Here is a 27511-nt window from a genome sequence, read left to right on the forward strand (position 1 = left end):
TGAACCGCGGTCCCTGTGTTGCTTAGCTTAGCTTGTTCTAAGTGGGTGCTTTAGACCACTGAGCCATCTCACCAGCCCGCCATAGAGCATTAACGTGGACGTTAGATCTTAAGACAGATGCTGGGTCACGTGGTTTGCCTGTTTCATAGTATCTAGAACTGGACAGGGACTGGCCCAGGTTTATCACTTGATTGCACCACTTTGCCCTGTCTGCCTGCCTGCCTGCCTGCCTGTTTGCCCTTTGAGTAGCTATTAACTGACGGATATTAATTGTATTTGTCCTGACAAAAGGGATCTTCAGGCATCATTTGGCTTTTGCTGGGGAACCTATAGCCCTGTGGTTTTGGATGGATGTTCTGTACCACTCTTAAATTCTCAGTCTTTTCCTGGCCCAGATTTTGAGGAGCCCTGAGTAGGTCCTGTGGGGTGTCAGGGACAAGCACACCTGTCCACTCTTCTCTCAGGTCAGCCTCTTGGGCCCTGAGCCTGCTCCCCAAGGTGGGGGTGTGGAGAGTGGGCACACCTTTTTTGAGCCTGATCCCCCCCCCCCACGTCCCAGCCCCATACACAGTGGTGGACCTGGGCACTGCTGGATCTGGTTCTCCTCGATGAGCTCCACAACCTCCAGCATCTCATGGTCCCTGTCACTCTGGGTGGCTTTAGATATTTGAAATCAGTTGTGAAACAGTTATGCTTGTTTTAGTAGGGAAAGGAAAATTGTCCTGTCTTGTAAGTAATAGAGAACCTTGTAAGGGCTGAGACTGCACGTTGACCTGTCTGAGCCCATGCAACAGCTTGATGCACGTGAGAGAAAAGAACATTGACCCACAAAGTAACTCTGATCTGGGATGTGGAAGATAAATGTTACAGATAAGTGGGAGCTATTCCCAAGTTAACTTACTGGCCTGAAGTTATTACAGCCAAATTGGCAGTAAGATTTTCCCTGCCAAGTGACAAAACTATCCTAAAGTTAGTCATGTCAGGGAAAAATAGGATAGAGTATTGAAATAGGTTAAAAGCATTGAAAGTAGAGGGCTGGGCATGATGTGCACTGCTGTAATCCCAGCCCTTAGAAGGCTGAGGCAGGAGGATCACTGTTGAAGGCCACCTTGCACTACATAATGAGACGCTGTCTTAAAAATCAAAACAACAAAAAAGTATGGAAGATTGCTAAGATCATTAAGTAGCTTTTTAAAAGTGGCGTTTGGAAGGCTGGCTGGTGCTGTCTGCAGTGCGAACTGACCCAGCTGTGTCACCTGAGAGTGGAAATGAGGGGTGCATCCCGCTGCGCAAGGAAGGATGGGCATGTGGTGAGTGGTTTGGGGCCAGAGTGGTGGTGGTGGTAGGAAAACCCACGTAGGCCCCACCCAAGGCCTCTCACAAGCACTTGTCTGGGTGGACCCTGGTATGGAAGCTACTCTCGGGGTGCAGTGAGATAAAGTCACCTCGGCACTTCTGGGGATTGCCTAGGTGGGAGTGTCAGCCAGGAGAAGCTGAAGGAAGATGTGAGGCCCTGTGACACCAGATGAGCAGATTTCTCCACTCTTGAGTGGGTCTTTCCTATATCTTTTTTATTTTTCACTTCCCTAATTTGTACTTTTATTTTCAATTTAAAAAAAAAAAGGTTTTTTGTGTGTGTATTTGGTACAGGGTCTCACTGTGCAGCTCAGACTCGAAGTGATCCTCCTGTTTTCAGCCTCCCCGGCATTGGGATTATAAGTGCACCACCATGCCTGGACTTGGTTGCCAGCTCAGTGTGTCCAGGAGTGGGGCCAGTGTGGCAGGTGGTACTGGAGATTGAACCTCAGTCCTTGCATTTGCCTAAGTGGGTGCTTAGTCTGCTCAGCTATCCCCAGCCTTCTATTTGCAATTCTGTTTTCCTATGATTGGTAGATGCAGGTCTTGCCCTGACTCCTGAAGACTGGAAGTTTCCCTCCCCTCCCTCCTACAAGCACCAGGCTTGGGTATGTGGGCCCATTCTCTCTCTCTCTCTCTCTCTCTCTCTCTCTCTCTCTCTCTCTCTCTCTCTGTCAGTAACATAAAGATGGCTTTGTTGGGCCAGGGGTGGGCCTGTGCCCCGGAGCCCTCCTTTAGCCAAAAAGTTTGGAATTTTACTTCGTTAAAATAAGCTTTAGTTAAGTGATTACTGTAAGAAAAAACATGGCTATAATCAGAAAAGTGGAGGTGTTCTGTGACACTTTGAAGCACTTGGCAGAATGCATCGAGAACCATGAGGACTGATGGGTTTGCTCTCTTCTGGGCAAGCTGCAGGCTGCACAGAGCAGGTCTGTGCTTCACGGTTCGATGTCCCTTGGGACACCAGGTGTGAAGGTTTCCTGGGCATCACACAGAGACCTCGCAGTATGAATTTTAGTTAGAACAAGGATACCAGATTCTTCAGACAGCACACTAACATGGAAGACAAAGACACAAGGATATAACAACTGACTTTAGGAAGTAAGATCTTCCCTTAGGATCTCTAGGGACTGACTCCAGGACCTTATAGTTGCAAAATTGGGACACTGAATCCTTGCAATAAAATGCCTCCATATTTGCTCATAGCCTGTGCAGTCCTCCTGCATGCTTTCTGTCATCTCTGGATTATGTACATCACTGAGCATGAAATGTGAGTGCTGTGTGGCGTGGAGCATGATGGCAGTGAGTCTCCGCGTGTCTGGGGAAATGCAGTTTTTAAACACTGCAGTATTTCTGGTCTGCAGTGGCTTGAGCCGTGTATAGGAACCTGCACGTAGATGTGGGCTGTTCCACAGTGAGGAGTCCAGTTGCTCTCTGATTTATCTATTTTCTGCACTGTGGTAATTTTTAATCCTTTAAACATCAAAAAATACCTAAAATAGGCTCTGGCTCTTGAGGCTGTGACAGCGCCCCCTGGAGCCACAAATGCCTGTGGGAAAGTCTCAGATTTCTCTGCAGGGCTTGTAAGGGTGTCGGGAACTGTGATGGTAGGTCATTTCCCCTTACCAGGCCTCCTGAAATCATTTTAGCTGCATAGGATTGAGGTTTGATGTGTCAACCTTAAGTTATCCCTTCATTCCAAAAACATAAGACCCCCACACACTCTGAGATGTTAACTCGATCTGGGAAGCACCTGGTATAGGAGCTGGTGCGGCGGTGCTCCTGGAACTCAGGGCCGGTGCTGCAGAGCACCAACCCGAGAGGGCGAGGGTGACTGTGGTGTGGGCCGGAAAGGTCCCCCAGGACTGGTAGGCCGCGTGTTGGCCTTGTGCCTGGGGAGCTCCTGCTGTGGAGAGACCTTCATGGTGTTCAGGCACCGCAGTCAGGTGGCCCGTGGCCTTTTGTGCACGTAGAAGGGAGCTGCTGGTCAGCAGCATGCGTGGTCAGGTGGAGGCCTAGGTGGCAGTTTTTGCGTTGGGCTGATTTTGCCTGACAGAGGGTGTGGGTGAGGCTCTGAGGTGTTCCTAATGAATCAGGTCGCTTCTCCACAGGAAGCAACCCTGGAATTCCTTCTCTCCATGCCCGGAGCTCAGCTCTTGCTGCCAGCACAGGGGAGGTAGCCCCATGCCGCCACCTAGAAGGAATGTCCATAGCTCCTGCAGAGGGATTACACTGTGAGGGATCCAGGCCACCTGGGTGGTGATGAAGGCAAAGCATCTAGTCCTCACAGTGGTCCTTTGGGGCCATGGTCAAGACCTGTGTGGCTACTTTCAAACCAGGACAGATTAGAATGGGTTTGGTTCTTTATAGTATGATGTGCTTTCCTCTGGGCAGTGTCAGGGCCAGTGTGGTGTGTTGGTGTAGACGTCCAGCATGCTGCCTTCTCTCCTTGGGCCTGGGCTGTCCTTGGCCAGGGACCCCATTTGTGTTTGCTTTGTGGGCTTGTTGCAGTCTGCTTATCCCTCAGCCAAATGTGTGTGCTGTTCTTTCTGACTGATGGGCTGCAGGAACATTCCTTGACTTGTCATTACTGTCTTCCTACTAAGCATAAGGGTGGACCCAGCCCCCAGGCAAGGATGTGAGGAGCCAGAGGGGCTGGGCAGAGCTGTGTAGTGGCACCCGCATGTAGTCTGAGAACTCAGGGAGGCTGAGGCAGGTGGTGCTTAGCCTCGGCAGTTTAATGACTCAGTAAGATCTTGTCTCAAGACGAAAAGGGCAGAGTGGGGTGGTGGTGGTGGGTAGTGGCTGGTGGGTGGTGGGTGGTGGGTGGTGTAGCTCAGTGTGAAGGACCTAGGTCGATCAGGATAGAGGCCCCAGAGTGGCCTGAGAGGTATATGCCTTTGTCCACACAGTGGCTTGGGTGTCTTATGTATGAATACAGAGATGTAGGGAAAACTTCAAGGAAATACCAGATCAGGTGGGACAGATGGCTGCACATGACTGATCCTGCTCAGGCTCCACTCTGAGAAGAGCCCGTGAAGCCAGGGGTAATGGTGTGCGGGAACTCTCACACTAGTAGCTGTGCTGGCCTGTCCTTGGCCACCGCCTCCCTCAGCCAGGACTGAGCTGCTTCCTTCCCGAGCCAACCACGCCCTGGGGACTGCGTTGCCCAGCCCAGGAGGCAGGACTTCTAGCGGGCTGGTTGAGCTGGGACCCAGCAGTGTTGGTGGGGTAGGGTGAGGTGGCCTGATGACGGGCCACAGGGCCAGGGCAAAGCTTGGGCAGTGTGTTTCTGTCCACCAGGCGACCAGTGTGAACCAGGCTGGGTGGGAGCCCTGTCCACAAGGCTCACAACCTGGTTGTGCAAGGGTGGCTCCACAGCCATGAGTTTTTGGCAATGTCCAGCATTGACCAAGGGTATAGGGCTGAGCTCTCTGCCACGAGAGCTGTTGCTGAACGAACCATTGAAGTCACCGTCTATGTCCAGCAAAGTGACAAGTTTGGCATGGTGGTGCTCACCAGTAATCCCAGCACCCAGGAAGAGCACTGGAAGTTCAAAGCCAGGCTGGCCAGGAGTGAGTTCAGGACTGACCTAAACTGTATAGTGAGAACCTGCCCCCCTACAAAAGAAATACCTGACTGAAACTAAAGACCAAATTCCTCAGTCGCTGCAGACACACGTGGGTGCTGAATTGTGCAGGACAGTGGTGGCCCTTCTGGTCAGGGCAGAGGGAGAGTTCTCTGCCAGACAGCACTGCTGTCAACAGCAGCCATTTGGAGGGAAGTGGCTGCTGGGTGACTTGCAGGTGACCTGTGAGGGTGGTGTCTCGTGTAGTTCTCCCTGCCTGGTCCTGGCTGCCTGCTGATCTCTGTGTCATAGGTGAATGCTGTGAGTCAGTCCCCACACACAACTTTGCCAGTCTTGCCTGGTACCTGCCTGGTGCTCCCAAGGGACCCACACGTGAGGTGGGCACAAGGCAGGTTCCTTGGACCCATGCTGGGCCTCTGCCTGTTTCCTGCTCTGGTTTTCCTACAAGAGCAGATCAGGCCATGTGAGAGATTTTTGCCACTTATGCATGGCTGCATTTGACAGTGAACCTGCTTCTTAATCCTTGGTTTTTAAGATTTACTACATAAAAGTGGGTTTCCAATGAGCACAACTGGGTAATCCAGGAGCATGTGAAGCTAAGGCTTTCTTCCCACTCTGTCCCAGTGGATACCTGCACCCCAGGGGCCCCACAGAGGGCCTGTGTGTCACATGTGTGCCGTGGTACACATAGCTTAAAAGCCGCTCTCCGCCGGCAGAGTACAGTGACATCGCTCCACATTCCCTTCTAAAGTTGCACCTTCAGCTGCGTAACATCCTGCAGCATGAATGTATCATGATTTACCTAAATGACACTTTAAGTAGCATGCAGGCTGTTTGGCTGCTGGACTTAGTGCTGTGGTGATGTACAGGTATTGCTATGTGAAGTGCCTCTAAAGCAAATTCCTAGAAATATAATTGCTGAGTCAAAATTGGGTTCGTTTTTAATTTAGGAAGGCGGCGTTCCATTGCTCTCAGAAAACATCTCATGATTTACAACGGGAGGCCCTGAGGTGATTTGGAGTTAATCACAGCTCACAGGCTTCTGCTGTGTGTGGCAGAATGGTTCTAAGTGTGAGGGGACCTTATAGGCCCCAGTGTGGAGTGAGAAGACACTGACCTGTAAAACACAAGGAATGGATTTTTTTTTTTTTTGCTAACTGAAGAAAAGGGAATCAACAGAATCCTCAAGAAGCAGAAAGTCCCAGAGCTGGAGGCTCCAGGTTTCAATGTGCCACTGTGAGTTAGCAGAGGGGTGAGCCCAGCCCCTGTGCAGGGTCTGTTAGGGCAGCTGGTTTTCTCGGGAAGAAAGCATACATGATGTCACAGCGGCAATTAAAATTTTATTTTCTTCTTTGATTAGCCTCTAGCTTTGTAATTGTGCTGGCTCACCTGCCCCCCAAGCACAGGCTGCCACAGTGGAGTGCTCATCAGCACCTTGGCTGTGTGCTGCCTGGCAGCCTGCCCCATCCCGGCCCCTTGCGTGGAGGCTGGGTCCACAGCATGGCCTGTGGCCTGTGCCCTGGACGGTTAGCTGGAGCTCAGCAGCCGGGACTTCCTCTGCAGGGTGGCTCGCCCCATGTCACTGTGTGCTAGGCCAAAGTGAGTCCCAGCTTCAGCTGCGGTGTCCACCCAGTGACCCTGGCCTTCCTGCCTTACAAGAAAAGGGGTGCCCAGGCCTGGGACTTTGCTGTGGGGTGGTGGCTCTGGGAAACGCTTCTAGACTGTTACATAACCCTGTCTTACTCTGGGACCAGAAGGAGAGTTGTGTTCTCTGCTGACAGGGCAGAGGTCAGAGTGCTGGGAGGAAGCCGACCAGGAAGCCTCTCGCCAGTGTGGCGGCCTCACTCAGGGCGAACGTTCTCCAGGCATCCTGGGCTGCCATTTCAACTCAGGTCTCTAAGGTGTGCGCTCCCTATCTCCTTCCCCTTATGGATCTCTAGGTAATCCTGCAAGGTGGCTTTATGTTCTCAGAGCTCAGACTTAATCTGGTCCCACTATTAGCAGGTGGCAGCACCTGGCCTTCATCCTACCCTGTGCCCTTCTTGGGCACCATGGCGTTTATGGTGATGAAGTCTATGATTTTTCTTTTGGCCTTAACAGTTCTCTGGGTTTGACGCTCTTAAGAAAGCTGAAAGATTTTTGAGCCTTTATTCACTTTCTGGGTGTGTTCTTTAAGCCGAGCCTTTTCTTCCTCTGTGAAAGGAGAATAAAAACAGCTCCTAGGGACGCAAGCCAAAATGTGAGAAGCTGCCGGATGACATTCTTCCGGAAGTCTCTGTCCGGTCACCTTAAGGCCTGGCAGCTCTGGGGTAGCTGCAGTGGGAGAGCCAGCATCATAAATCCTCTGTCCTGTGCAAGCGTGAACTGGGATCCTGGCAGTCATTGCAAGCACCTTCTTGCTCCAGCCTTGTGCGTTGAGGCAGCCCAAGGAGGAATTGCTGCTCTTTAAAAAATACTCTGATGTGAGAGGGTTTTTTTTCAGATATAAAAAAATTTTTTTTTGAGGCAGGATCTTGCTATGTAGTCCATGCTGGTCTTGAACTCCCTATGTAGCCTGGGCTGGCCTCGAACTCACAGTAGCCTTCCTGGCTCAGACTCTCAGGTGTTAGGTGTACAGGCATGTGCCACCATGCTTGGCATAAAATTGTTTTTAACTCTGGAGGAAGGAACAGAAGTATAAAGAGGAAAACAAAGTCATTCAATCTGTAGGATATTTCCAAATTCCATTAATGCCATTGAATGTGCATGCTTCTAATGTGGTAACAGATTAGTGTTTCCTCCATTCAAAGTAAACAGCCCCAGTGTGGCTCCAGATAGGTTGTTTTTGACATTGTTCTTAGCTCAGTGCCCTTGAAGCTCTCAACAGTGGGGTCAGGTGTAGCTGCTGCTCCTGGGCCTGCATCCCTCACCCCTCAGTGTGGTGTGCCCAGGCCTGCCTTCGCAGCAGGTCCTGCCCTGGGGGAGGCTCGGGATCCTTTGGTGTGGCACTTTGTTTTTATGTGGGTCTTGTAAGCATCACATCCCCCACAAGCTTTAGGGTGATGGTGCATGGGCCTGCAGAGAGGGAGCACCCATCAATGATGTTAGCCTCAGCACCTTATTCCTAAGGAAGCTGGACTTTGCTCAGTGGGGAGGAAACTTGTCTTGGTCTCCTCCCAGCTGCAGGGAGTGGCTGCCCTGGGCTCTGAGGAGGCATGGGGAGCCTCTTGCTGCATTTGGCCTGCATCTTCTACAGCAGACGTGATTGGGCTGGGTGTTGGGGCAGAGCCTGGGATCCCCTCGAGCTTGGCATCTGATATCCTGCCAGTGGGGGCACCATGCTTAGAGTGGGGAGGTTAGCCCCTGTTTTGCCTGCGTGGGCCCATCCAGGAGAAACCTTCCAAAGGGGTCTTGACAGTGCCTGAGAAGATGAGTGCCTTGGTCATTGTGTTCTCCCCCAGCTCCCAAGACCAGGATACTTGTCGGGTCGTACACCAGAGACCCTGGGCTGACCCTGGGCCTCTCCCTCTCACCCCACTAGTGTGGCTTTCTGAACACCCCGGGGGTCTGGAGCCTGGGGGAGACTTCCCTGGATGTCCACCTCTATCTTTGTCCCTCTGGGCATCCTGAAGTTACTTTCCTGTACTGCCCACCTCACTCCCTTCCAGCCTGCTTGCTTTTTTTGTCCCCAGGGTCAGGAAGCTTGCCCTTCCAGCCATGCTGCCCACCCTCTGGGAGCCCTGGGAGCTGGGTCCTGAGGCTCCCTGCCTGTCCTGGGCTGCTACCCTCCCTGTGGCCTCCTCCAGACACCCCTGCCTGGAGGCCTTCTCAGGCCCTACCTTGTAGGTACTCCCTGGGCTCCCTACAGGTACTGTGCTGTGAGACCGCCTGTGCGCTGCCTCTTGGGTTGCAGTCCCACTCCAGCCCTCCTCTTCAGGTCTACCATTTAAATTACCAGCCCACAGTAGATGCGCACCTTGTGTTTAGACCTGCCTGCTTGGGGCATGTGCTGGATACCTGCATGGAGGGCTGGAGTCAAGCTGGAGCTTTTCACCTGGCTTCTTGGTAGCCTTTAGCTGCCCACAGGCTCAAAAGGTATCATGGAGCCACTAGTGCCCTGTTGGTGTGGGAGTGGTCACATGTCTAGGAGTGCTCTGGGCTGGCAATTGCTGACTGGTGCTAGGCTGCCGAGGCTTGGGGGCTTCCATGGGGACATCTTCTGTGGCTGAAGCCTGGCTTTTGGAAGCCTGGGGATTATGCAGGCAAAGTGAAAGAAAAATCTATTGAGCACCCACAGTGGACAACAGGAGAGAAACAGACTTCGCAATACAAGTTTAATTCTAGGTGGTGAATTCAATTTCTGCAGTGGTGGTTGTGCGCCTCATTCAAGCCTGCACGGTTCTTAGTGGAGGACTGTTGCAGTTTCACCTCCTGCTGGGCGTGGGGCGGGGGGTGTCATCACCGCCACCTTCCAGACCAGTGGCAAGGAGGAGGAAGCATCTGGGTCGAAGTCCCAGGCTGGGCCATTTGGCTTGAGTTGCCTTGCTCTGACCAAGGGCAGAGGTGACCTGTAGAGCAGACCTGGCCTTCTGGAGGCCTGTTTGGCCCTGCCTTGGTTTTATGCCTTCATCTGTTTTTCACTGGGGTGAAGGTCAGGAGCTGGCCTATGACTGGCTCTCGGGTAAGTGCAAAGCTCAAGGGTGCCGGTCCACGGCTCCTGTGAGTCCTCGCTGGAGGTGAAGGACCAGGCCTGTGGCAATGTTGTTTTGTCCCCTGCCCCCAAGTGGGGGTCTATCTCTCCCTGTTCCCTACTGGCTGGAGTACAGCCCAGGGAGCCTGCGGCCTCCAGCTGAGCTCCTCCCTGGAATCTGTGAAGTCTGTGGTTAACAGATTGCATGTTGAGTCTTTGGCAGATTGAACTCAGAGCTTTGAAGTTTACCAGACCGGGGATTACTAGTCTTCAGGTATTTGCTGAGTGTGTGGCAGTCCCCTACCAGCCAGAGTTCTGTGTGACCAGTGCCCCCAGGGGCCCAGGCCCTCTGCTTTCCCTTCTAAGCACCTGTGCTTTTTTGTCTTTCTGTTCTACGGCCCATGATTTGGGGAGAAGAGAGGTGGTACAGTTCTTTCCTAAAAGATTTAATGGAAATGTTTTGTGAAGTTGTGTCCCTGCCTCAAGATCATGTAGAAGAGTTTGTGTGCACATGGCAAAGGTCACAGAAGTTTCCAAGGGTGGAGAAGAGTGTTAAAAAGTTTGCTCTGCATGGCTTTGGATTGTGTCATTTGTTACAAGCATTTTATTTCAGTACTAAGAATTGAATCCAGGGCCTTCACACTCTTTTTATTGTAAATTTTGAGGCAAGAACAAAATTTAAAAGCTGTTCATGCTAGATTTGAACTTGTACTCCTAGGCCTAAGCCTCCTGGTGCGCAGGGAACTGCAAGCAAGCACTATCTCTCCCACCTACTGGTGCTCGCATTTTAGGTTCAGATGTCTAGCAGAGGGCTGGGGAAATAGCTCAGTGGAATAAGTGTTTGCCTGGCAAATACAAGGTCCTGAGTTTGATCCCTGGCACCACCAAAAAAACAAAAAAACAAAAAAACACAGTGTCTAGCAGAACTTGGTCTAATTACACTAGGTAGTTTTCACAGTGGCTCCCTAGAATGCCATGCCACTCTTGCAGATCCCTCTCACTGGGCACTGGACAGGAAGTGCAGGAGGGGTGCATAGCATGGGCCTCCAGGGTGGAAGCTGTGTGTGCGTGCATGTGCACACCCATGCGCTCAAAGCCACCTGAGCAGCACCGGCCAGATGTTTCCCTTCCAGTGGTACAGTGGGCCAGGGCCAAAGGCGTCCTCTAGTAGAGAGCTCAGGAGAGTCCTCGGTCAGCTGGGGCTTCTGCCGGGATGGCCAGGACTTGGCAAGGGGCTGTTTTGGGGTTTCTTAGACTGAAGGCAGTAGAATTGCCACACAGTAGAATTGGTGCGAACCTGCACCCTGAGCCCCGTAGGTAACAGAAATAGAAGACACACTAGTATCAAACCAAGCAAGACACAAATGGAGTGGGTTTTAGTGGTATATTTAACCCAAAATATCATCATTCCAGCATGCAGTCAGCGGGTAGCACGATGGCGGATGTCATGCATTCCTTTTTTTCTAAGCCAAGTCTTCGGGATCTGGTGTAAACATTTTGCTTGTTGTCCTTGAGTTGCACAGCTGCCTTGTTACACTCAGTGCCTGGCCCCTTCTGGTCAGGAGAGGCTTGCCTGGCTGTGACTCCCTTCCCAGACTACAGGCAGTGGACACACATCTGGGGTAGGGCAGGGTGGGGGCAGGGAACCCAGACCCAGAGTTGGGCCAGTGGGGGATCCCTGAGCTCCCAGGGATTTTTTTTTTTTTAAATTTTGGCCTGGCAACCCTCAAAATTTCCAGGGTGCACTGGCTGACCATTATAGTGACCACGTGTTCCCCATGTACATAGGCCGGTGAGAAGAAAGAAGGGGCACCCTTCTGTGCCCACTTCCCTGGCGCCATGAGCCCTTGGGCCTTTAATGTTAGGGTGGCTGTTTTTAATCTTGGAGTCTCACCAGGATAAGAAGCTATAAAATAAAGGTGCACATAGCAACCAGATCGCCCACGTGCCACGTTCCTGTTATTAAGGTATCGTGCTAAGTGCTTCAACTTGTAATGAAAATATTGTGACTCGTAAGTGAAAATATTGTGACAAGTCAGAGAATTCGGGGTTGCTATGGAAACTTTCCCCACTCCTCTCCCTGGTCCCCTCCCCACCCCCCCATCCGCTGTGGCTACAGGCTGCTCTGTTCCCTTCCTTTCAGCGCATTTTGCTTCTCAGGCCTCCGTTCAGCGTTAGGGCAGGCGCGGGTCTCAGGCCTCCGCAGGAGGACTTGCGGCAAGGTTGCCTTCGAGTTCTGCCTTTCTTGCCTTTGAGGCTGCCTCTGAGAGAGCCATAATGGAGGGAAACACTTGCGTGCACTTGTGTGTGCGTGTGGTGAGGATAGTCAGGAGCTGTTCTGTGGCATGAGATGGCTGTTGGCCAGCAGCTCTGTTCTAGGCCTCACTTGGGGGCTGGTGAGTGAGGACACAGCCCTCCTGGAGCAATCCAGCCAGCTTTGCCTCTCCCAGACAGGTGGCTGCGCCCAGGGAGAGCTGGAAATAGGCTTTGACCTGGGTGTGTGGACATGGCCCCCCGGTGTCCAGCCCTCTCAGTGGCTCGGCTATGTGGCCTGCTGATCAGTTGGTGTCCCCAATGCCACAGGGCTAGGTCACTGGCAGGTGGAAACATCCTGCTGAGCCTTGCATGCCGAGAGCTGACCAAAGATGTTTACTAGAAAAAGAAGGAAAGAAAATTAACCATTTGGGAAAGTATATCTTGCTTAATTCTGTTTAAGGGCATCTTGATGGTCAGAAGGGACCCTTACAGCCTCGGCTGGCACTGTCTCTGGACAGGTTAGAAAGATGGTTTAGGCCCAGCATTTGGCCATAAAGGGCAGGAGGCCTAAGCCAGCCCCTGTGCCAGTCTGCCGGTGCAGATGTGGACCAGACCCTCTTTTGAGGGGCCTTCTGGTCATATCAGCCATGTCAAGGTGTGAGTGTAAGCCCTGTTCTTCCCATCCCAGGGCCCCCTGATGCAGATAGCCCTCTCTACCTGCCCTACAAGTCGTTGGTCTCCATGGTTGGAAGCATGGCATTCAATGAGGGTGAGGCCCAGCGGCTCATCGAGATCCTGTCGGAGAAGGCGGGCATCCTCCAGGACACCTGGCATAAGGTGGGTCTCCCCTGCCTTGGGCTGCACTGCAGCTTTTCCTCTGCCTCCCCCTGCAGTCCCACTTGCCCAGCCTTCCCCAGCTTGCCAGGCAGCAGAGAGAAGATCCAAAGCATCACTGCGGTTCCTTTCCAGGGGGTCCTGTGCTGCTATACCCCTCAGGTGCACGGTCACTTGCCACCCAAACTGGACACTGTCCAGGGCAGGGTGGGGCCTGGGTGGCACAGAAGCCGGGCCAAGTGAGTTTGTGACTGAGGCCCAGAGCGTGGAAGAGAAGGTCCAGGGAGCCTGTGACAAGTATAACACCCATCCCATTGCCCTAACACTGCTCCCAAAGTATAGTGTATGCACCCTCGCCTTTTCCTGACCTGGAATTTGGGGTGACTCTGCTGGAGAGTGGTGACCAGCCAAGCGCTAGTGGGCATTCTGAGAGTCAGGCTTGGGGCTGTCTCCGAGGCTGTGTGAGTCACCACCTCTTTGGTCCCAGCAGTGTGAGAGCATCTTGCTCACAGTGCGTAGGCTACACTGTCCCCAGAGCCTCCTCCCCAGCCTTGTTCCTGCCCTGTGGCCAGGGACTCCTAGTCCTTGGGCCTTGGCCCAGCAGGTGTGGAGACGCCATGACCCTGAAGGCCACTTGGGATTTCTACACACAAGGGCCTGTGCAACCCCAGCAGACTGGTGACCAGGCAGTGCCACCTCCTCATGTGTGTCTGATGGGGTGGGATGGCTGCCCTTAAAGCCTGGTCCTGGTTGGCAGGTGCATGGGCCTCTAGTCCCTCCTGGCTGCCGAGCTGCGGGCAGGTTGGGTGTTAATGTGGCTCCATGGTGTTTTAGGCCACTCAGAAGGGCGACCCTGTGGCAATCCTGAAACGCCAGCTGGAAGAGAAGGAAAAGCTGCTGGCCACGGAGCAAGAGGATGCAGCAGTGGCCAAGAGCAAACTGAGGGAACTCAACAAGGTACAGCCTGAGCCAGGAAGCCTCTCTCCCATCCCCAGGTCCCCCAACCCCAAGGGCACAGCTGCCCTTGGTTCCCCTCATATGCTCAGGGTAGGCTCTGGGGTAGAGATCTCTGTCTCACCTGGCTTGCTGTTCTCAAGCTCTGGGTGATGCAGCTAAAGCTATCTGCTACAGGGAGATCCCTGGAGAGGGCGTCCCTTCATGGTGGTTCTAAGAACACATGGGATCCAGGGCCTTAGTTGGTGATAGTGGGATGATCTGAGCAGGCTGTTGCTGGCCATCCCATAGTGGCAGGCCATCCTAGGACATCCCTAGGAAAGGGGCGCCCAGCTAATCCCTGGTTGTTTGCTTGAGAGAGATGGGGCTGGGGCAGAGCAACTGCTTCTGTCCCTGACCTGACAGCCATGGAGCAACGTGCAAAGACATACTGGCTGCTGGCTGGTGCAGTGGCAATTGGTAGCAGGTCCACACCACGTGGGCCCAGCCAGGGTCTTGGTTCAGGTGTGTCAGACCCCTGATGTATTGATGGGGTCTCTGCTGAGGTGCTCTAGTGCCCTGGTGACCCCTGCACAGGACATCCATGCCAGCCCGCCTCGCCCTCCCATGGGCACCTCCAGTTGCTCAGTGAGAATTGGAAGGAGACAGTTTGTTTTCCTGTCCTGACCTGGAAGGATGCCCTTGTGAGGCAGGGGTGAGAGATGGGCCTTTGGATGGTACATCCAGGAGCAGGACAGAAAAAAGACTGGCCTCGGGGTCTTCTGTCCCCTGGGCCTCTGTCTCCAATTTGGGACGTGGCTCCTCTGGCCTTCTCTGGAGCTGTCCAAGTTGTGGGTCTGGGCCTGGCTCCTGAGTGCTGGTCACCTCTCTCGGCCCCACATGTCTCCTGGGGCTCCATGGACTCGCCCCTCCGGGGGAAGATTCCAGAACTCCAGGCAACCCCAGTATAGAATTTACCCCTGGCAGTTTTCCCTTTGGCATGGGCCTTTGCTCTGAGTTGAAAAATATCATGTCCAGCCATGGGTGTGCAGCCTGAGGAGTGTTGGGTTCCTTGATTCTTCCCAAGCAGACCCTGAAGCTCTGCCACTGGGCCACAGTCCTCTTGCTCAAGTTTACATGCAGAGTGACACCTGCCACATCTCTGCGCCTGCGCCTCCCCACCCCCGCCATCTGCAGGCCCTTCCTGCTCTTCCTGGATGCTCCCCCTTCTCTCGGCCTCTTGTGTCCTTCCTGTGGCTGTCCAGTTACTTCTTAGCATATAAGACTCACTTTGGCCTCTTCCTTCATGAGATCTGTTCCTGTCCCACACAGAAGTCACTGCTGCAGTGAGGAGTCACCTACCAGCCCCTGGTCACTGGCCGGCTGAGCCTTGGAGAGCCACCCTTTGCATAGGCAGCCCCAGCTACCCTGGGGCTCTGTACTCAGTGAAGGACAGCAGCTTGGCCTTGCTTCCACCCTGTGCCCCTGTGTCAGTGCCATACTCCAGGCTCCAGGATGCCTTTCCCACTCCATCCTGCTTCCAGCCCAGCACTGCTTGGTTGGCTATCCTCTTGGAAGTGGGGACCCCATAGGAGACTGATAACTGATGGCCCTGTGCTTTGCTCTAGCACTGCCGACCATTCTCTCTCCAGGGAAAAGAGTTGGTTCCTCGTCCCTGGGATCTGCTCCCCACCACAAAAAAACAAAGCAAAAAAGAAAGAAAGAAAGAAAGAAAGAAAGAAAGAAAGAAAGAAAGAAAGAAAGAAAGAAAGAAAGAAAGAAAAGAAAGAAAAGAAAAAAAGAGGAAGTCCAGCTTTGGCTGCAAGAGCCCATAGGCTCATAGGCCAGAAGGGCCTGGCCAGCCCCTAGGGCCATTGTGGGGATGAGTCCAGAAGACTCTGCCAACCTCTGCAGGCCCCACAGGCCTCCCAGTCCTGGCCCGGGCTCGGCTCTGTAGCCTTGCTGCACCTGAGCTTGGGTTCTGAATCAGAGTGGCTGGGCCCCAGAGCCTAGGGGAAACGAGAGCTGAGCTTCAGGGGCACCATGGAAGAAGCCAGTTACCCCCTTAATGCGCAAGGCTAACACTGTCTCCAACAAGCCTAGGAACAGTGCTGGGAAGAAAGTGTGGCCAGAAAGCTGGGTATAGTGCCACACTCTAATCCTAGCTATCTTGGAGGCTGAGACTGGAAGATGACAAGTCTGGTCTGGGCAACTTAGCAAGACCCTGTCTCCAGATAAAATTAAAAGGGCTGAGGGTGCAGCTTAATAGTAGACCACTTGTCTAGCATGTGCGCGGTCCTGGGTTCCTCCCTGTAATCACAGAAAAACTAAGTGTGGCCAGAACCCAAAAGAAGGTGCCCAGAAAGAGCTGTTTGTGTGTGACGTGGTGCCACTGGTGGCCACATGGAGCCTTACCTGTCAGCCTGGACCAGAAACCTGGCTCCACTGGGGTCACACCCACCCCACTGGAAGTAAAGGAGCCTGCTCCTGACCTCCCTGTCTGGTACCACTCCAGGAGATGGCTGCAGAGAAGGCCAAGGCTGCAGCTGGGGAGGCCAAAGTGAAGAAGCAGCTGGTGGCGAGGGAACAGGAAATCACGGCTGTGCAGGCGCGCATGCAGGCCAGCTACCGAGAGCACGTGAAGGAGGTGCAGCAGCTGCAGGGCAAGGTGGGCACCGTGGCCTGGCTGGCAGATGGTTACATGGTGACTTAGTGAGACCTCATCTCAAGGTACAGAAAAGGGCTGGGGTGTAGCTCAGTGCAGAGACTGTGGGCTCAGTCTCCAGGGCTGCAAAAACCAGCCAGGCAGAAAGGCGTGGACTGCATTTTGCAGCAGAGAGCTCAGTGGTTGGCCCTGTGGGCCAGGCTTTTAGATTCTGTGAGGCTGGCGTGCTGCCACCTATTTCCTCCACGTGCAGCTGGAGATCCCTCAAAGCAAGAGGTCTAGACACCCTGGGGTTTCCCTAAGGTTCCGGGGCAGTGGCCTGTGTAGATTGAGCCTGTGCAGCTGCTGACACTGTGTCCCTATGTGGCTGCATGTCTTGAGGGACCATAGGGCTCATGGGGCAGAAAGTGAGCCTCCCTTGGGATAGGTAGGCTGTGGCTTGGGGCAGTTGTGCTTGGAGCGCAGAGAGTGCTAGCCTCCCATGGCACTGGTGTGCTGCTGGGCCAGGGGCACCTGGGCTGGCCCTGTGCCATCCATTAGCCTCCTGCTTTCTGGCTCCTGCAGCCTCCACATGGAAAAGGGCTGCTCCCTCTGTGAGCTGTGCTCTTGCTAGCTAATCTCAGCCCAGAACTCGGTTCTGCATGTGGCCGAGCCGCACTGACACCTCCTTGCAACTTCTTAGATCCGGACGCTGCAGGAGCAGCTGGAGAACGGCCCCAACACCCAGCTGGCCCGCCTGCAGCAGGAGAACTCTATCCTGCGGGATGCCCTGAACCAGGCCACCAGTCAGGTGGAGAGCAAGTAAGTGCCTGTCTGTGGCTCTCCCAAGATGCAGAGGGCGGAGATGTGGCTGGCATTATGAGCTAGCCCCGTGTGAGCACATGGCCACCTTTGTGTTCCCACTACCCCTGCATAGCTATGTTGCTTTCCATCTTCTATGCGGTTACTGGTGGTTGGCACAGCTCCTGTGGGGAGCAGGCCTCAGGGAGAGCCTGGGGCGTGATGTCCCTGCGATCAGGTGCCCTTGGCTCTGGCTGGTGCTTGCCTGTCACTTTGCTGATAGCCATTGTCACCTGGCCTTTCACAGCATCCAGGGCATCTTTGGAAGGCTTACTGTGGCCTGGAGCACCAAGGCTGAGTGTGGTCTGGGAGAGGCATCCGTGGGTGCCACAGGGCACATGGCGCACTCTGTTCTGTGTGCTGTGTTGGGGAAGTGTCTGCCAAACCACCCACCCCATGGCTGATGGTACAGGAGGGGCTTGGCCAGGTCCCCTTAGGCTGAACAGACAGGTGTCCCTGCTCCTGGCCTGCCTGCCCAAGGGTCAGGCTGTGACTATCCTGCAGGCAGAATGCAGAGCTGGCAAAGCTGCGGCAGGAGCTGGGAAAGGCCAGCAAGGAGCTGCTGGAGAAGGCAGAGGTGTCCCGGCAGGAGGAGCAGCAACGCAAGGCTCTGGAAGCCAAGGCAGCTGCCTTTGAGAAGCAGATGCTGCAGTTGCAGGTGAGCGTGTTAACGGGAGCTGTCACCTGTCAGCTGGGCTGATGGCTGGGTGCCAGCCGTGCTGCAGGATCTGTCCATGTTAGCTTTTTTTTTTTTTTTTTTTTTTTTTTTTTTTTTTTTTTTTTTTTTGAGATTGAGTCTTGCTATGTAGTTCAGGCTGTTCCCAAATGTAGTATGTAGCCCAGGTTGGCTTCAAACTCTCAATGATCCTCCTGTCTCAGCCTCCCAAGTTGGGTCCTCAAGCCTGGCAGCCTTAGCATTTTACAAGCTTGAGCTTTGCCCATTGTGACCCCATGAGGCAGCACTGTTTGGCACTGCTCATGTCTGCAGTTTGTGTGCCACACTGGTGTGCACCCACACATCACGGCTCTGCCTTGGATCTGCACACTTGCTGCAAACATGGCTTTGTGAGTCCCATAAGATGGAAAAGCGCTGAACCCTAGTGGCAAGGAGCATGGTATGTGGGTCCTGGGCTGCCAGTGAGGCGGGGTGCTGCAGCTTCTGAGCCTTCAGGGTGGACTCCCCCACGAGACCACCCCTAACCTCCCCTCTGGCGCAGGTGTCCCACAAGGAGAGTGAGGAGGCCCTGCAGAAGCGCCTGGATGAGCTCAGCCGGGAGCTGTGCCGTACTCAGAGCAGCCACGCCAGCCTGCGGGCTGACGCCGAGAAGGCCCAGGAGCAGCAGCAGCGGGCGGCAGGTGCGGGCCCGTCTGGTGGCCCTGGGGCAGTGCTACAAGGGTTGGATGCTCCTTGTCATCCTTCTTGGCTGCTGTCTATGTCTGGACTGACAGCAGTGCTTACCCACAAGGACAGGGTCACATAGCAGTGCCCTCTACACAAGGCATGACTCACAAAGAGACCCATAGAAAGGACATTTGGTCTGTGCCACAACTTCCCAGCTCTGCTGCATGGGCAGAACTAGCCACAGGCTAGGTGGGAAGAGACAGCCCTGGCAAGTTTCATGTATAAATGAGTTTGGGGGGCTGCCCCAGAGGGCCATGTGCGGCTGTGAACCCGGGCTCACTCTGAGGCAGGAGGGGTGTCAGCTGTGGTCAGGATGGTGGTAGGTAGACCTCTGAAGAGGCCAGCCCAACCTCGAGTGGAATGGTTATCTAGTGGCCACTGTGGCCCAGGGACAGGTCAGGTCCTCACGTGATGGGAAGGTGAGACCAGAGGGGCACAGTTGTGTTTCCGCAGCAGTATACCATGGTGCTGGGTGCAGAATGGGGATAGGCAGCCCAGGGCAGCAGGGCTTGGTGCCACCCCCCACAGGTCCTGAGGGGAGAGAGCTGGCATTGGTAGCTGAGGGAGCCCTGCACTTAGCAAAGGATGGCAGCCAGAGTTGTGGAGTTGTGGGCCTGGGGACTTTCCCCATCCCCTGGGGAGGACACGCCCCAAAGAAGGAGGGGCCACATCACTCCTGTCTCAGGAAGAGGAGCCAGTCTCAGAGAACGAAACTCTAGAGACTTCCACTGAAGTCCCTTGCAGTGGTCATATTCGCCACTGCTGCTGCCACCTGCACCTTCCCTGTGGGGCCCCAGGAGTATGCTGCCAGGGTGTAGCATTCTGCCACGGATGAGGTGTGATGTGTTGATACCTAGGGGGTAAGGGGGGTTGGTGTCGGAGGGAGGCAGCAGTATTCCCAGCAGCTCCAGCCCCTAGTCACCAGCTCTCTCCTGTGACAGAGCTGCGCGGCCAGCTGCAGGCCTCTGAGGCGGAGGTGAAGAGCAAGTGTGAGGAGCTGCGGGGGCTGCACAGCCAGCTCCAGGAGGCCCATGCAGAAAACGCCCAGCTGGCCGAGCGCATGCGCACCATTGAGGCCCTGCTGGAGGCGGGCCAGGCCCGGGATGCTCAGGTCAGCCCTTCCTCTGAGCAGAGGGTGGTGGGTGGTGGGAGAGCGTTCTTCCTGGACCGGCTGCTGTTTGCTGGGCTCTTCTGGGCACCCAGGCACTCTGTTTCTTCCAGGTCAGCCGAGCCGAGGCCGAGCAGCAGCAGACGCAGTAAGGCTCCCTCTGGGAAGATGTCCTCCTACTGTGTCTCTGGGACCAGAAGCAGGAGACAGGCTGGGCGGGAAGGATGTTGGCCTTACCAGGCTATGTGTGTCTCTGTTGCTGTGACAACACACCTGAAACCGGGCACTTCATAAGGAGAAGAGGGTTGTGTAGCATGTAGTTTGGGGTGGAAAGTCCCACCTCAGGCAGGGGCTGTCACTGTCAGCATGCTGGGCTGTCACTGGACAGGGTCCCAGCAAGAATGCAGGCCAGCTGCAAAGACCGCCCTCTGCTCACTCACATGGGCTTGCCTGTCCCTGTGCTGTTCCTTAGACGCAGCTTCCTGGGCCCTAGCATGGGCCCCAGTTGGCGTTGTGGTTTGGGGGCTGGGGAGAGAAAAGCTAGGACCCGGAACCCAGCCTCTTAGCCTTCCCTTCATGGCCATGGGCCCCGGGGACAGTGCGTGTGTGTTTGCGGGGCTCCTATATTCTGAATCACTGCTGGGTCACTGGGCTAATCATGTCCCGCTGCAGATAGGTTCTCATTTGTACCTCACATGGTTTATTTTCCCCTGCAGTGGTTTGCCTCCATCCTATTCTGGGTTGGAGGGCAGTGCTTCCCCCCACACCTAGGCCTGGCAGCAGCTGCCCCGGTGTAGCTATCAGTCCCTGGCACCACCCTGCAGACCCTTTTCTGGGGCTATGAGGCTGGAGAGAATGCTGTGTAATGTGGACTATGTAGGGACTGCAGGGAGAGGCTAGGTTCCCATGGGGCTTTGAGGGTGGTCAGGGTTCTGTGTGAGGGTCAGCAAGGCCAGCTGCAAGCTGGTACCCAGGACCAAATGCAGGGCCGTGTGGGCTAGGTCCACACCTATCAGGCCAGGCAGCGCGGCCTGCAGGGTTGGCCCATACCAACACTGGCCAGTGCCCATGTGCGTTAGGGGTACACCTGGGCATTCTCTTTTCACCTGGCCAGGCTGATGGCAACTTCCTGCTGGTTCAGGCCAGCACTGGCCACTTCGGGGCTAGAGAGGCCATGTGTCCCTTGTCCTGAATCTTAATATAGAGGGAGCATTTCACTGCAGTTTTTCCAAGCTTGTGCCTGGAACAGTTCTGTAGCATCAGTGCCACTTCCAGTGGTGAGGGGGTCTGAAGGTCCTGGGTTCTTGCATCAAGAAGGGTTGCAGGGACAGGCCTGACATCTCGCCAGGGGTAGGGGAGGGCCAGCAGACTGTCTAGGGGACACAACAGGACCAGGCGGTGGCTGTCTTCACAGAAAGCAATCGAGACTGCCTTGTCACCCTGTGCTTGCTGTGGCTGCTGGGGGCCTCGGGGAGGCTGGGTGGCGGGGGCTGTCCAAGAGCTTGCGCTGGGTAGGAGAGTAGGGGAAGGGACTCCATACAGACTCAGCCAGGCCCTGGCCTCTCTGTGTTCCTTAGTCTCAAGGAGCTGGAGTTGCAGGTGTCGCATCTGGAGAAGGAGGCCACCGAGCTCCGGGAGGCCATGGAGCAGCAGAAAGGGAAGAATAACGTGAGTGCGGACAGGGCCAGGCAGGGCCCAGCACAGGACAGGCGAAGTCTTCTCTGCCCCCCACCCTCACTGTCACTGGGTCTCAGTGTGTGGGTGCCACCCTTCTCCCTGTATCCCAGGACCACCGGTGTCTGCTGCTGTTGTGTGCACAAGTGCCTTCCTGGCCTGGTGCCACAGTATGCTGCTTGGCTGTGCCTAGGCGCATGGTTACCCTGAGCAGGTGACAGGCCACCTGTGTCGTGCTGCCCTTGTGCTGCTTGCCTCTACCCTCAGTCTTCCCACGCAGGTGGCCAGTGCCCTGTGCTGAGTGAAGGGGTGCGCTGCATGCCAGGGAAAGGGTTGCGTCCCTCGTAGTGCTGGCTGGGCCCTGTGGGCGTTTGAGCACTGTCTTCTCCCCCAGGACCTCCGGGAGAAGAACTGGAAGGCCATGGAGGCACTGGCCTTTGCCGAGAGGACCTGCGCTGAGAAGCTGCAGACGCTGACACAGGCCAAGGTGAGAGCCCTGCCTCTGGCTGAGGGTCCTGGGCCCCTACCCTCCTTCTGCTCCCCAGTGTTCCCTCGGGGAAAAGGTAGGGAGGTAGCCATGCTGTTAGCGTCCTTGCTGGATCCTGGTCCCAGGGCAGGGGAGGTGGAGTTGCTCTTGTCCTGTGCTTTCTCAGCATCTGGGCCCAGAATCATCATGCAGAGGTCCTTTGTGGAAGGCTGTTCTTTCTGACACTTTCACAAAGCAATATCTGTCCCTTAGGACCTGAGGGACAGTATAAAGACCCTGAGAAAGGCAGGACACAAGGCTGGCCATGGCATGCTGTCAGCACTGTCACTGCAGACAGGCTGTAAGGAGAGCTGTCACTTGCCTGCCTGTGGTCACCTGGGTAGATGAGGATGGAAGTTTGATTTGGCTGAGTGGTGGGTATGAGGCAGGGGTCTCAGTGGGTGATGGGCAGCAAGGAGGCCAGGCCAGGCTGTGTGGCAGACTAGTGTCCCCCATTGACTGAATCCTGTACTCCCCACTGGTGCAAGTCCCCAGTGACACTAGGTGTTGTAGCAGATAACCAGAGAAGGTGAATCTTAGTGGAAGGGGAAATCCCTGTAGTGACCCCAGACCCATGCAGTCTCCAGGGAACACTGCACCCTAGGCTTTGCCTTAGGTCCTGTTTTGGTGTTCTGAGTGGGGCCACAGGCTCTTCCTGAGGGTGGAGGGGCCCCAGTCTTGTGCAGCATGGGCAGCAGGCCCTGTCTTCTCTGCCACAGTGAGCTGCCAGTCTTCTCCCTCCCATGGAATGGGGTAAATCCCCTCAGGGCTCCTATTCCTACCCCGTACTGGTCCTGACTTCATTGCCATGGGCCATGGCTGTTCCTTACCTCTTCCCACTGGACCCTCGAAAGCCCAGCTTTCACTTGGGTCTGGGTCCTGGCCCTAAAGAGCTCAAGATGTGGCCCCACCTGGGAGGCTGAGCACTGTTCCCCACTCCCAGGAGGACTCTGAGAAGCAGCTGCACCTGGTGAAGGCGCAGACCAAGGAGGCCCTACAGGCGCTGCTCCCTGAGCTCTCCATCTCAGCACATCAGGTAGGCAGGCGATGCCTGGGACCCTGCTTTCCCCTCCCCCTGGCCCACTGTGGGTCTGCAGCTCACCACATGTTTCCTTGCAGAGCTATGCCGAGTGGCTTCAGGAGCTCAGAGAAAGAGGCCCTGAGCTGCTGAAGACCTTGTCAGCCACCTCAGAGCCCCCTCAGGTAAGCTGGCTGCAGCAGCCCCGGTTAGCTATGAGCTCTGCTGGTCCAGGTGGAGCTCTTGGTGATCTGGGCAGCAGGGAGAGAACTGCATAGGACTGACCAGAAACTGTCCCCCTCTGCTCACAGGACGTGGTCTCCAAGCTGCGGGAGGCTGAGGAGGCCCAGAGCAGCCTGCAGACTGAGTGTGACCAGTACCGCTCCATCCTGGCTGAAACGGTGAGCAGTGAAGGGCACTACGGGTCTTCTGGAGCTGGAGAGCCCCTGGCTCAGTGACCCAGGCAGAGGAAGGCTTTCCAAGGCCCACTGGGAGAAAGGGACTGTGATGCACAGGGCTCTGAGGGTCCGTGGTGGCTAAGTGAGGAGAGGACAGAGGCCTGAGGGCGGTCAGGGCTGCCCTCTGTCCGGAGGAGACTCGGCAAAAGGAAGACGTCCCGGGCAGGAGCAGAAGCTGCTGGGGTGTCGATGCAGTCAGCGCTGGGGCCTATGCCCACCATACCAGAATCTCCAGTCTTGCCTCGTTCAGGTCACAGGCCCCATCTCTAGTGTGCCCTGCAGTGGCTCTGCCCACATCTGCCTGGCACAATGGTGTCTCAGAGCTGGTGCCACAGGTGGTGACAGGAACTTGCTGACGGGGCCCCGCCTGAGTGTTGCTATCCTGCAGGAGGGCATGCTCAAGGACCTGCAGAAGAGTGTGGAGGAGGAGGAGCAGGTGTGGAAGGCCAAGGTGGGCGCCAAGGAGGAGGAGCTGCATAAGGTAGGCAGCCTGGGCCCCATGTGATACATGTCACGGCCGTTATCAACACCTACACCCCCAGGTCAGAGTGGCAGCCATAGCCCGTCCCCCAATCCTGTGTCACTTGCAGCCGCCCCAGGAAGGGCTGCAGTGCACCTGCCCATGTGAGAGGGCTGGGCAGTGCTGGGCCCAGCACAGGGCTGGTCCTGGGAGATGCCCCCAGCTTCTGTGCGTGACAGGGTCTTGCCTTTGCTCTGCAGTCACGGCTAACAGTGAAGCAACTTGAAGACACCATAGAAAAGCTCAAAGGAGAACTTGAAAGTTCAGATCAGGTACGAAGGACCTGTGCTGTGAGCTGCTGTTCTTGTCACGTGAGCCCATGAAAGTGACATGGTCATGGAGCCACCTAAGTTAGCTCCCTCGTGATCCCAGCCTCAGTGAGGCTGCTCTGTCCCTTCTTGCTGTAACATGCAGTGCTTGCCACTGCAGTGGCCCGAGGCACAGCAGACCTGTGCAGCCTCACCTGGCCCTGGCCCTGATGTCATGGTGACGGGGCTCGTGGGGCCTCCCTAGGTGTGTGCACCTGGGGGCTGCCCTGTGCTGGACTGGGGTCTGTGAGTGAGGTGGGCAACAGTGCTGGGGAGAGCGTCCAGCTGGCTGACCTGAGGCTGATGTGTCCCACAGGTGCGGAAGCACACCTCGCACCTGGAGGCCGAGCTGGAGAAGCACATGGCTACCGCCAGTGCTGAGTGTCAGAGCTACGCCAAGGAGGTGGCAGGGGTGAGGCCCATTGCCCTGGACCTGTAGACATTTGAGCCTCTTCTCTCGGGAGTGAACTGAAATCCAGTCCTGTCCTGTAAGGGACAGAGAACTGAGCCCACATCTGCTCTCCTCACTGAGTTTCTAGCTTTGGGCTTTTAATAAGGTGTGGCAGACAGGTGTCTGGGGTGTCCTGGCCCTGGGTGGGTGTCCCCGGAAGGGGCTCTGTGGCAGTAGGGAGCCACTGATCTGCTGTGGAGCATGCGTGGGTGAGGCTGCATTGGCACTACCTCTAGACCTGCTTTCTCCTCTCTCCTTGTTCTCAGCTGAGGCAGCTGCTGTTAGATTCTCAGTCTCAGCTGGATGCCACGAAGGGTGAGGCCCAGAAGCAGAGCCAGGAGCTCGCCTTGGTAGGTGGGCTGCGCTTGGGGGGGGGGGGCGGCAAGTTTGCCAGTTAGTTTTGCCATCTACTCAGATCTTACACTCAGGAGCTGGTTTGCCTGTGGCTGCCAGGAGCATGGTGCCCACATCCTGTCCCCCTCCATCCCTGGCCTTGCAGCCTCCTGGAGGTGGGAACACTGGAGGGCATCCCTTTGATGGTGCTATCAGCAGTGCAGGATAGCACTGAGTCCTTTGGGTGCTGAAGACAGTGCTGGGGAGACCCTGTGTGCCGGGCCAGGCTGAACCGCTCCCTGGAGGCACCATGTGTGTGATGGGCAGCCTGCTCCGAGTCCTGGCTCTTGTGTGCCAGGGGGTCATCCGGTCAGCCCTCCACAAGGCCCCTGCTAGGCCTAGGCTGAGGATCTTGGCAGGGTGGGGATGGGGGGAGCGTTGGCTAAGACCTGCAACACTGGCCTTTGGGAAGCAATGATAGTGTGCCAGAGGGCAGACATCCCTCAGGTTGTCGCTAGTCAGGGGGCACGGGCTGGGTCTAGTGATAGACTGGGTGAATGCGGACACACACATACACATACACACCCCAGCATGTCTTGATCTCCTCAGGGATGCACTGTGGCTTTGCCATGGGGACAGTGGGAAAGAAGGCTGTTGGGGTCACTAGTAGTAAGGCCTAGAATGGAACCTGTGGTCTATGAGGTAGGGTGGTTACCTCCTGATGGGCCCTGGATATCAGGAAGGGTCCTAGCAGTGGGTTGCATTCCTAGGGACTTGTGGGCTGTCACAGTGCCACTCTGCATGCACTGTCATTCAGCCACCTCTCAAGGTCTGGGTCCTGCCATGGGAAGCAGAATGTGCATCTCAGCAACTCAGGGCTGTGGTGCTGCTTGTTGCGGCTCCTCATTCAGAGCAGGGAGAACCCGAGTACTCCCTCAAAAGGGTGTCCTGGGCCAGGGGCACAGGCTGCTTGGCCACCTGTGGATTTGTACAAACCTGTCACTTGCTGTTTCAGGTCAGACGGCAGTTGAGTGAGATGAAGAGCCGCGTGTCGGATGGTGACGTGGCTGGGTCCCCAGGAGTTTCCTCAGCTGGGCAAGATGCTGTGAAGGTGAGAGTGTGGCTGGGCTTCTCGCCTGTCCCTGTCAGCCAGGGTGGGGGCGGCATAGGAAGGCACTGGTGTTCCTGCCCTGGCTGGCCTGCCTGGCAGCTCCAGAGCTCACTTGGGTGCCTCCCTGCGAGCCCCTTGCTTCCTGTGGTGAGGAAGGCAGGGGAGCAGCTAGGAAGTGGCCCTGTGTCAGTGCCCACGTCACGTGCTTGGTGTTTTTACAGCTGCAAGCACAGCTGGAACAGACAGAGCTCGCCCTGGAGGAGGAGCAGGTGCAGAGGCGGAAGCTCTTGGCTGAGTTGGAGGAGGTCAGGCCCTGCCCTACAGCGCCGGGAACCCCTGGGAGCCCTTAGCTTCGGGCTCCGGGCCCTAGGGAGTGAGCGGGCGGTGGGTCTGTATGACCTGGGTGGTCCTGGTGGCCCTAGACTCCCAGCCTCCTGGCCAGGTCAGGCTCACAGGATCTGACTGCCCACTGCCTTGCAGTTACGGAACACGGCGAGCCGGCTACAGGAAGAGCTGGAGACGCTGCGCTCCACTGGCCCGCTGTCATCTGTGGGCACTGAGGAAGTTGCACAGCTCAAGGTAAAGCAGGCTGGGCCTGGTCAGCCTAGGGCTCTGGGGAAAGGAGAACGGACTGGCCCGGCCCCTATTTCCCGGTGTCCAGTGGGAGGGAGCATCGCCCCACAGCAGTAGGCTGTGCCCTGTCCCCTGCCCGGCACCCCTCACATGCTCCATCCCTGCAGGACGATGGCAGCGGCCTGAAGGAGGGCACCTCTGTCTGAGCCTCCGCAGAGAAGTTACTGTTCCTCTTACCAAAATGCCTTACACATTCCTCACAAATGAACCAACGACACAGCGTTCGTGAATCAGGCCCAACTTCCAGAAGCTCCGAGAGAAGCCGTCGGAGATGATCATCTTCCAGACCCCGCTGCACAAAACCCTGTCACATGTGGAAACACTATTCTCGGAGCGGCCCGGCCAACTGCACGGACGCCAGTGCACCTGTGAACCTGACACATGGGTGTGGGAGGCCGGGGTGCCATGACGCCAGCCAGTGCAATTGTCGAGTCTCCTCAGCAGGGCGGGGCTGGCACAGTAGGCAGGGCGTCCTGGGAGGCCACGGCCCTTCCCCGGGTCACCACACAGCACGTGACCTCCTGGATGTTGATGCCATTAAAACGTGTTGCCCGGCACTGGGTCTCATGTCTGCTGTTGGGATGGCATGGGGGTGGTGGGGCAGCACAGTGCAGGTCTTGTTTCTCAGAAGCTGGGGGGCCTGTGGCACCTTCTTGTCTGGGTGTTTGTCACTTGTCAGGCAGAGAAGAGCGCAGAGCCTGTGACACTGAGCCTCCAGTGGAGATCCTGAGAGCGGAGTGGGGTTGGTCCATGCAGTGCAGTTAGGGAACTGTAGGAGAGAGCAGGGGTCACTGTCCTCTACCCAGGATGGGGAGACCCAGGGTCAC

The 27511-nt window shown here is 55.8% G+C and overlaps 1 protein-coding gene across 17 annotated transcripts in view; it reads left to right on the plus strand.

Moving 5' to 3' along the window:
• Rrbp1 (ribosome binding protein 1) overlaps nt 1-27241 on the plus strand; it is a 51130-nt gene extending 23889 nt beyond the window's left edge. For all 17 annotated transcript variants that reach the window (XM_023720048.1, XM_023720049.1, XM_023720047.1 and 14 more), the window contains 21 exons: nt 12559-12707; nt 13539-13661; nt 16153-16305; nt 16985-17103; nt 17647-17800; nt 18360-18498; nt 19486-19655; nt 19766-19800; nt 21230-21320; nt 21721-21813; nt 22796-22888; nt 22972-23055; nt 23182-23271; nt 23717-23809; nt 24049-24120; nt 24473-24568; nt 24874-24957; nt 25956-26051; nt 26273-26356; nt 26532-26630; nt 26792-27241. In XM_023720048.1, the coding sequence (XP_023575816.1) occupies nt 12559-12707; nt 13539-13661; nt 16153-16305; nt 16985-17103; nt 17647-17800; nt 18360-18498; nt 19486-19655; nt 19766-19800; nt 21230-21320; nt 21721-21813; nt 22796-22888; nt 22972-23055; nt 23182-23271; nt 23717-23809; nt 24049-24120; nt 24473-24568; nt 24874-24957; nt 25956-26051; nt 26273-26356; nt 26532-26630; nt 26792-26830 (2156 nt within the window). In that variant the 3' untranslated portion in view covers nt 26831-27241. The remainder of the gene's footprint in view (nt 1-12558; nt 12708-13538; nt 13662-16152; nt 16306-16984; nt 17104-17646; nt 17801-18359; nt 18499-19485; nt 19656-19765; nt 19801-21229; nt 21321-21720; nt 21814-22795; nt 22889-22971; nt 23056-23181; nt 23272-23716; nt 23810-24048; nt 24121-24472; nt 24569-24873; nt 24958-25955; nt 26052-26272; nt 26357-26531; nt 26631-26791) is intronic.
• The last annotated feature ends 270 nt before the right edge of the window (nt 27242-27511 follow it).

This window comes from Octodon degus, unplaced genomic scaffold (genome assembly GCF_000260255.1).
Source record: "Octodon degus isolate 3935 unplaced genomic scaffold, OctDeg1.0 scaffold00073, whole genome shotgun sequence".
Lineage (NCBI taxonomy): Eukaryota > Metazoa > Chordata > Mammalia > Rodentia > Octodontidae > Octodon > Octodon degus.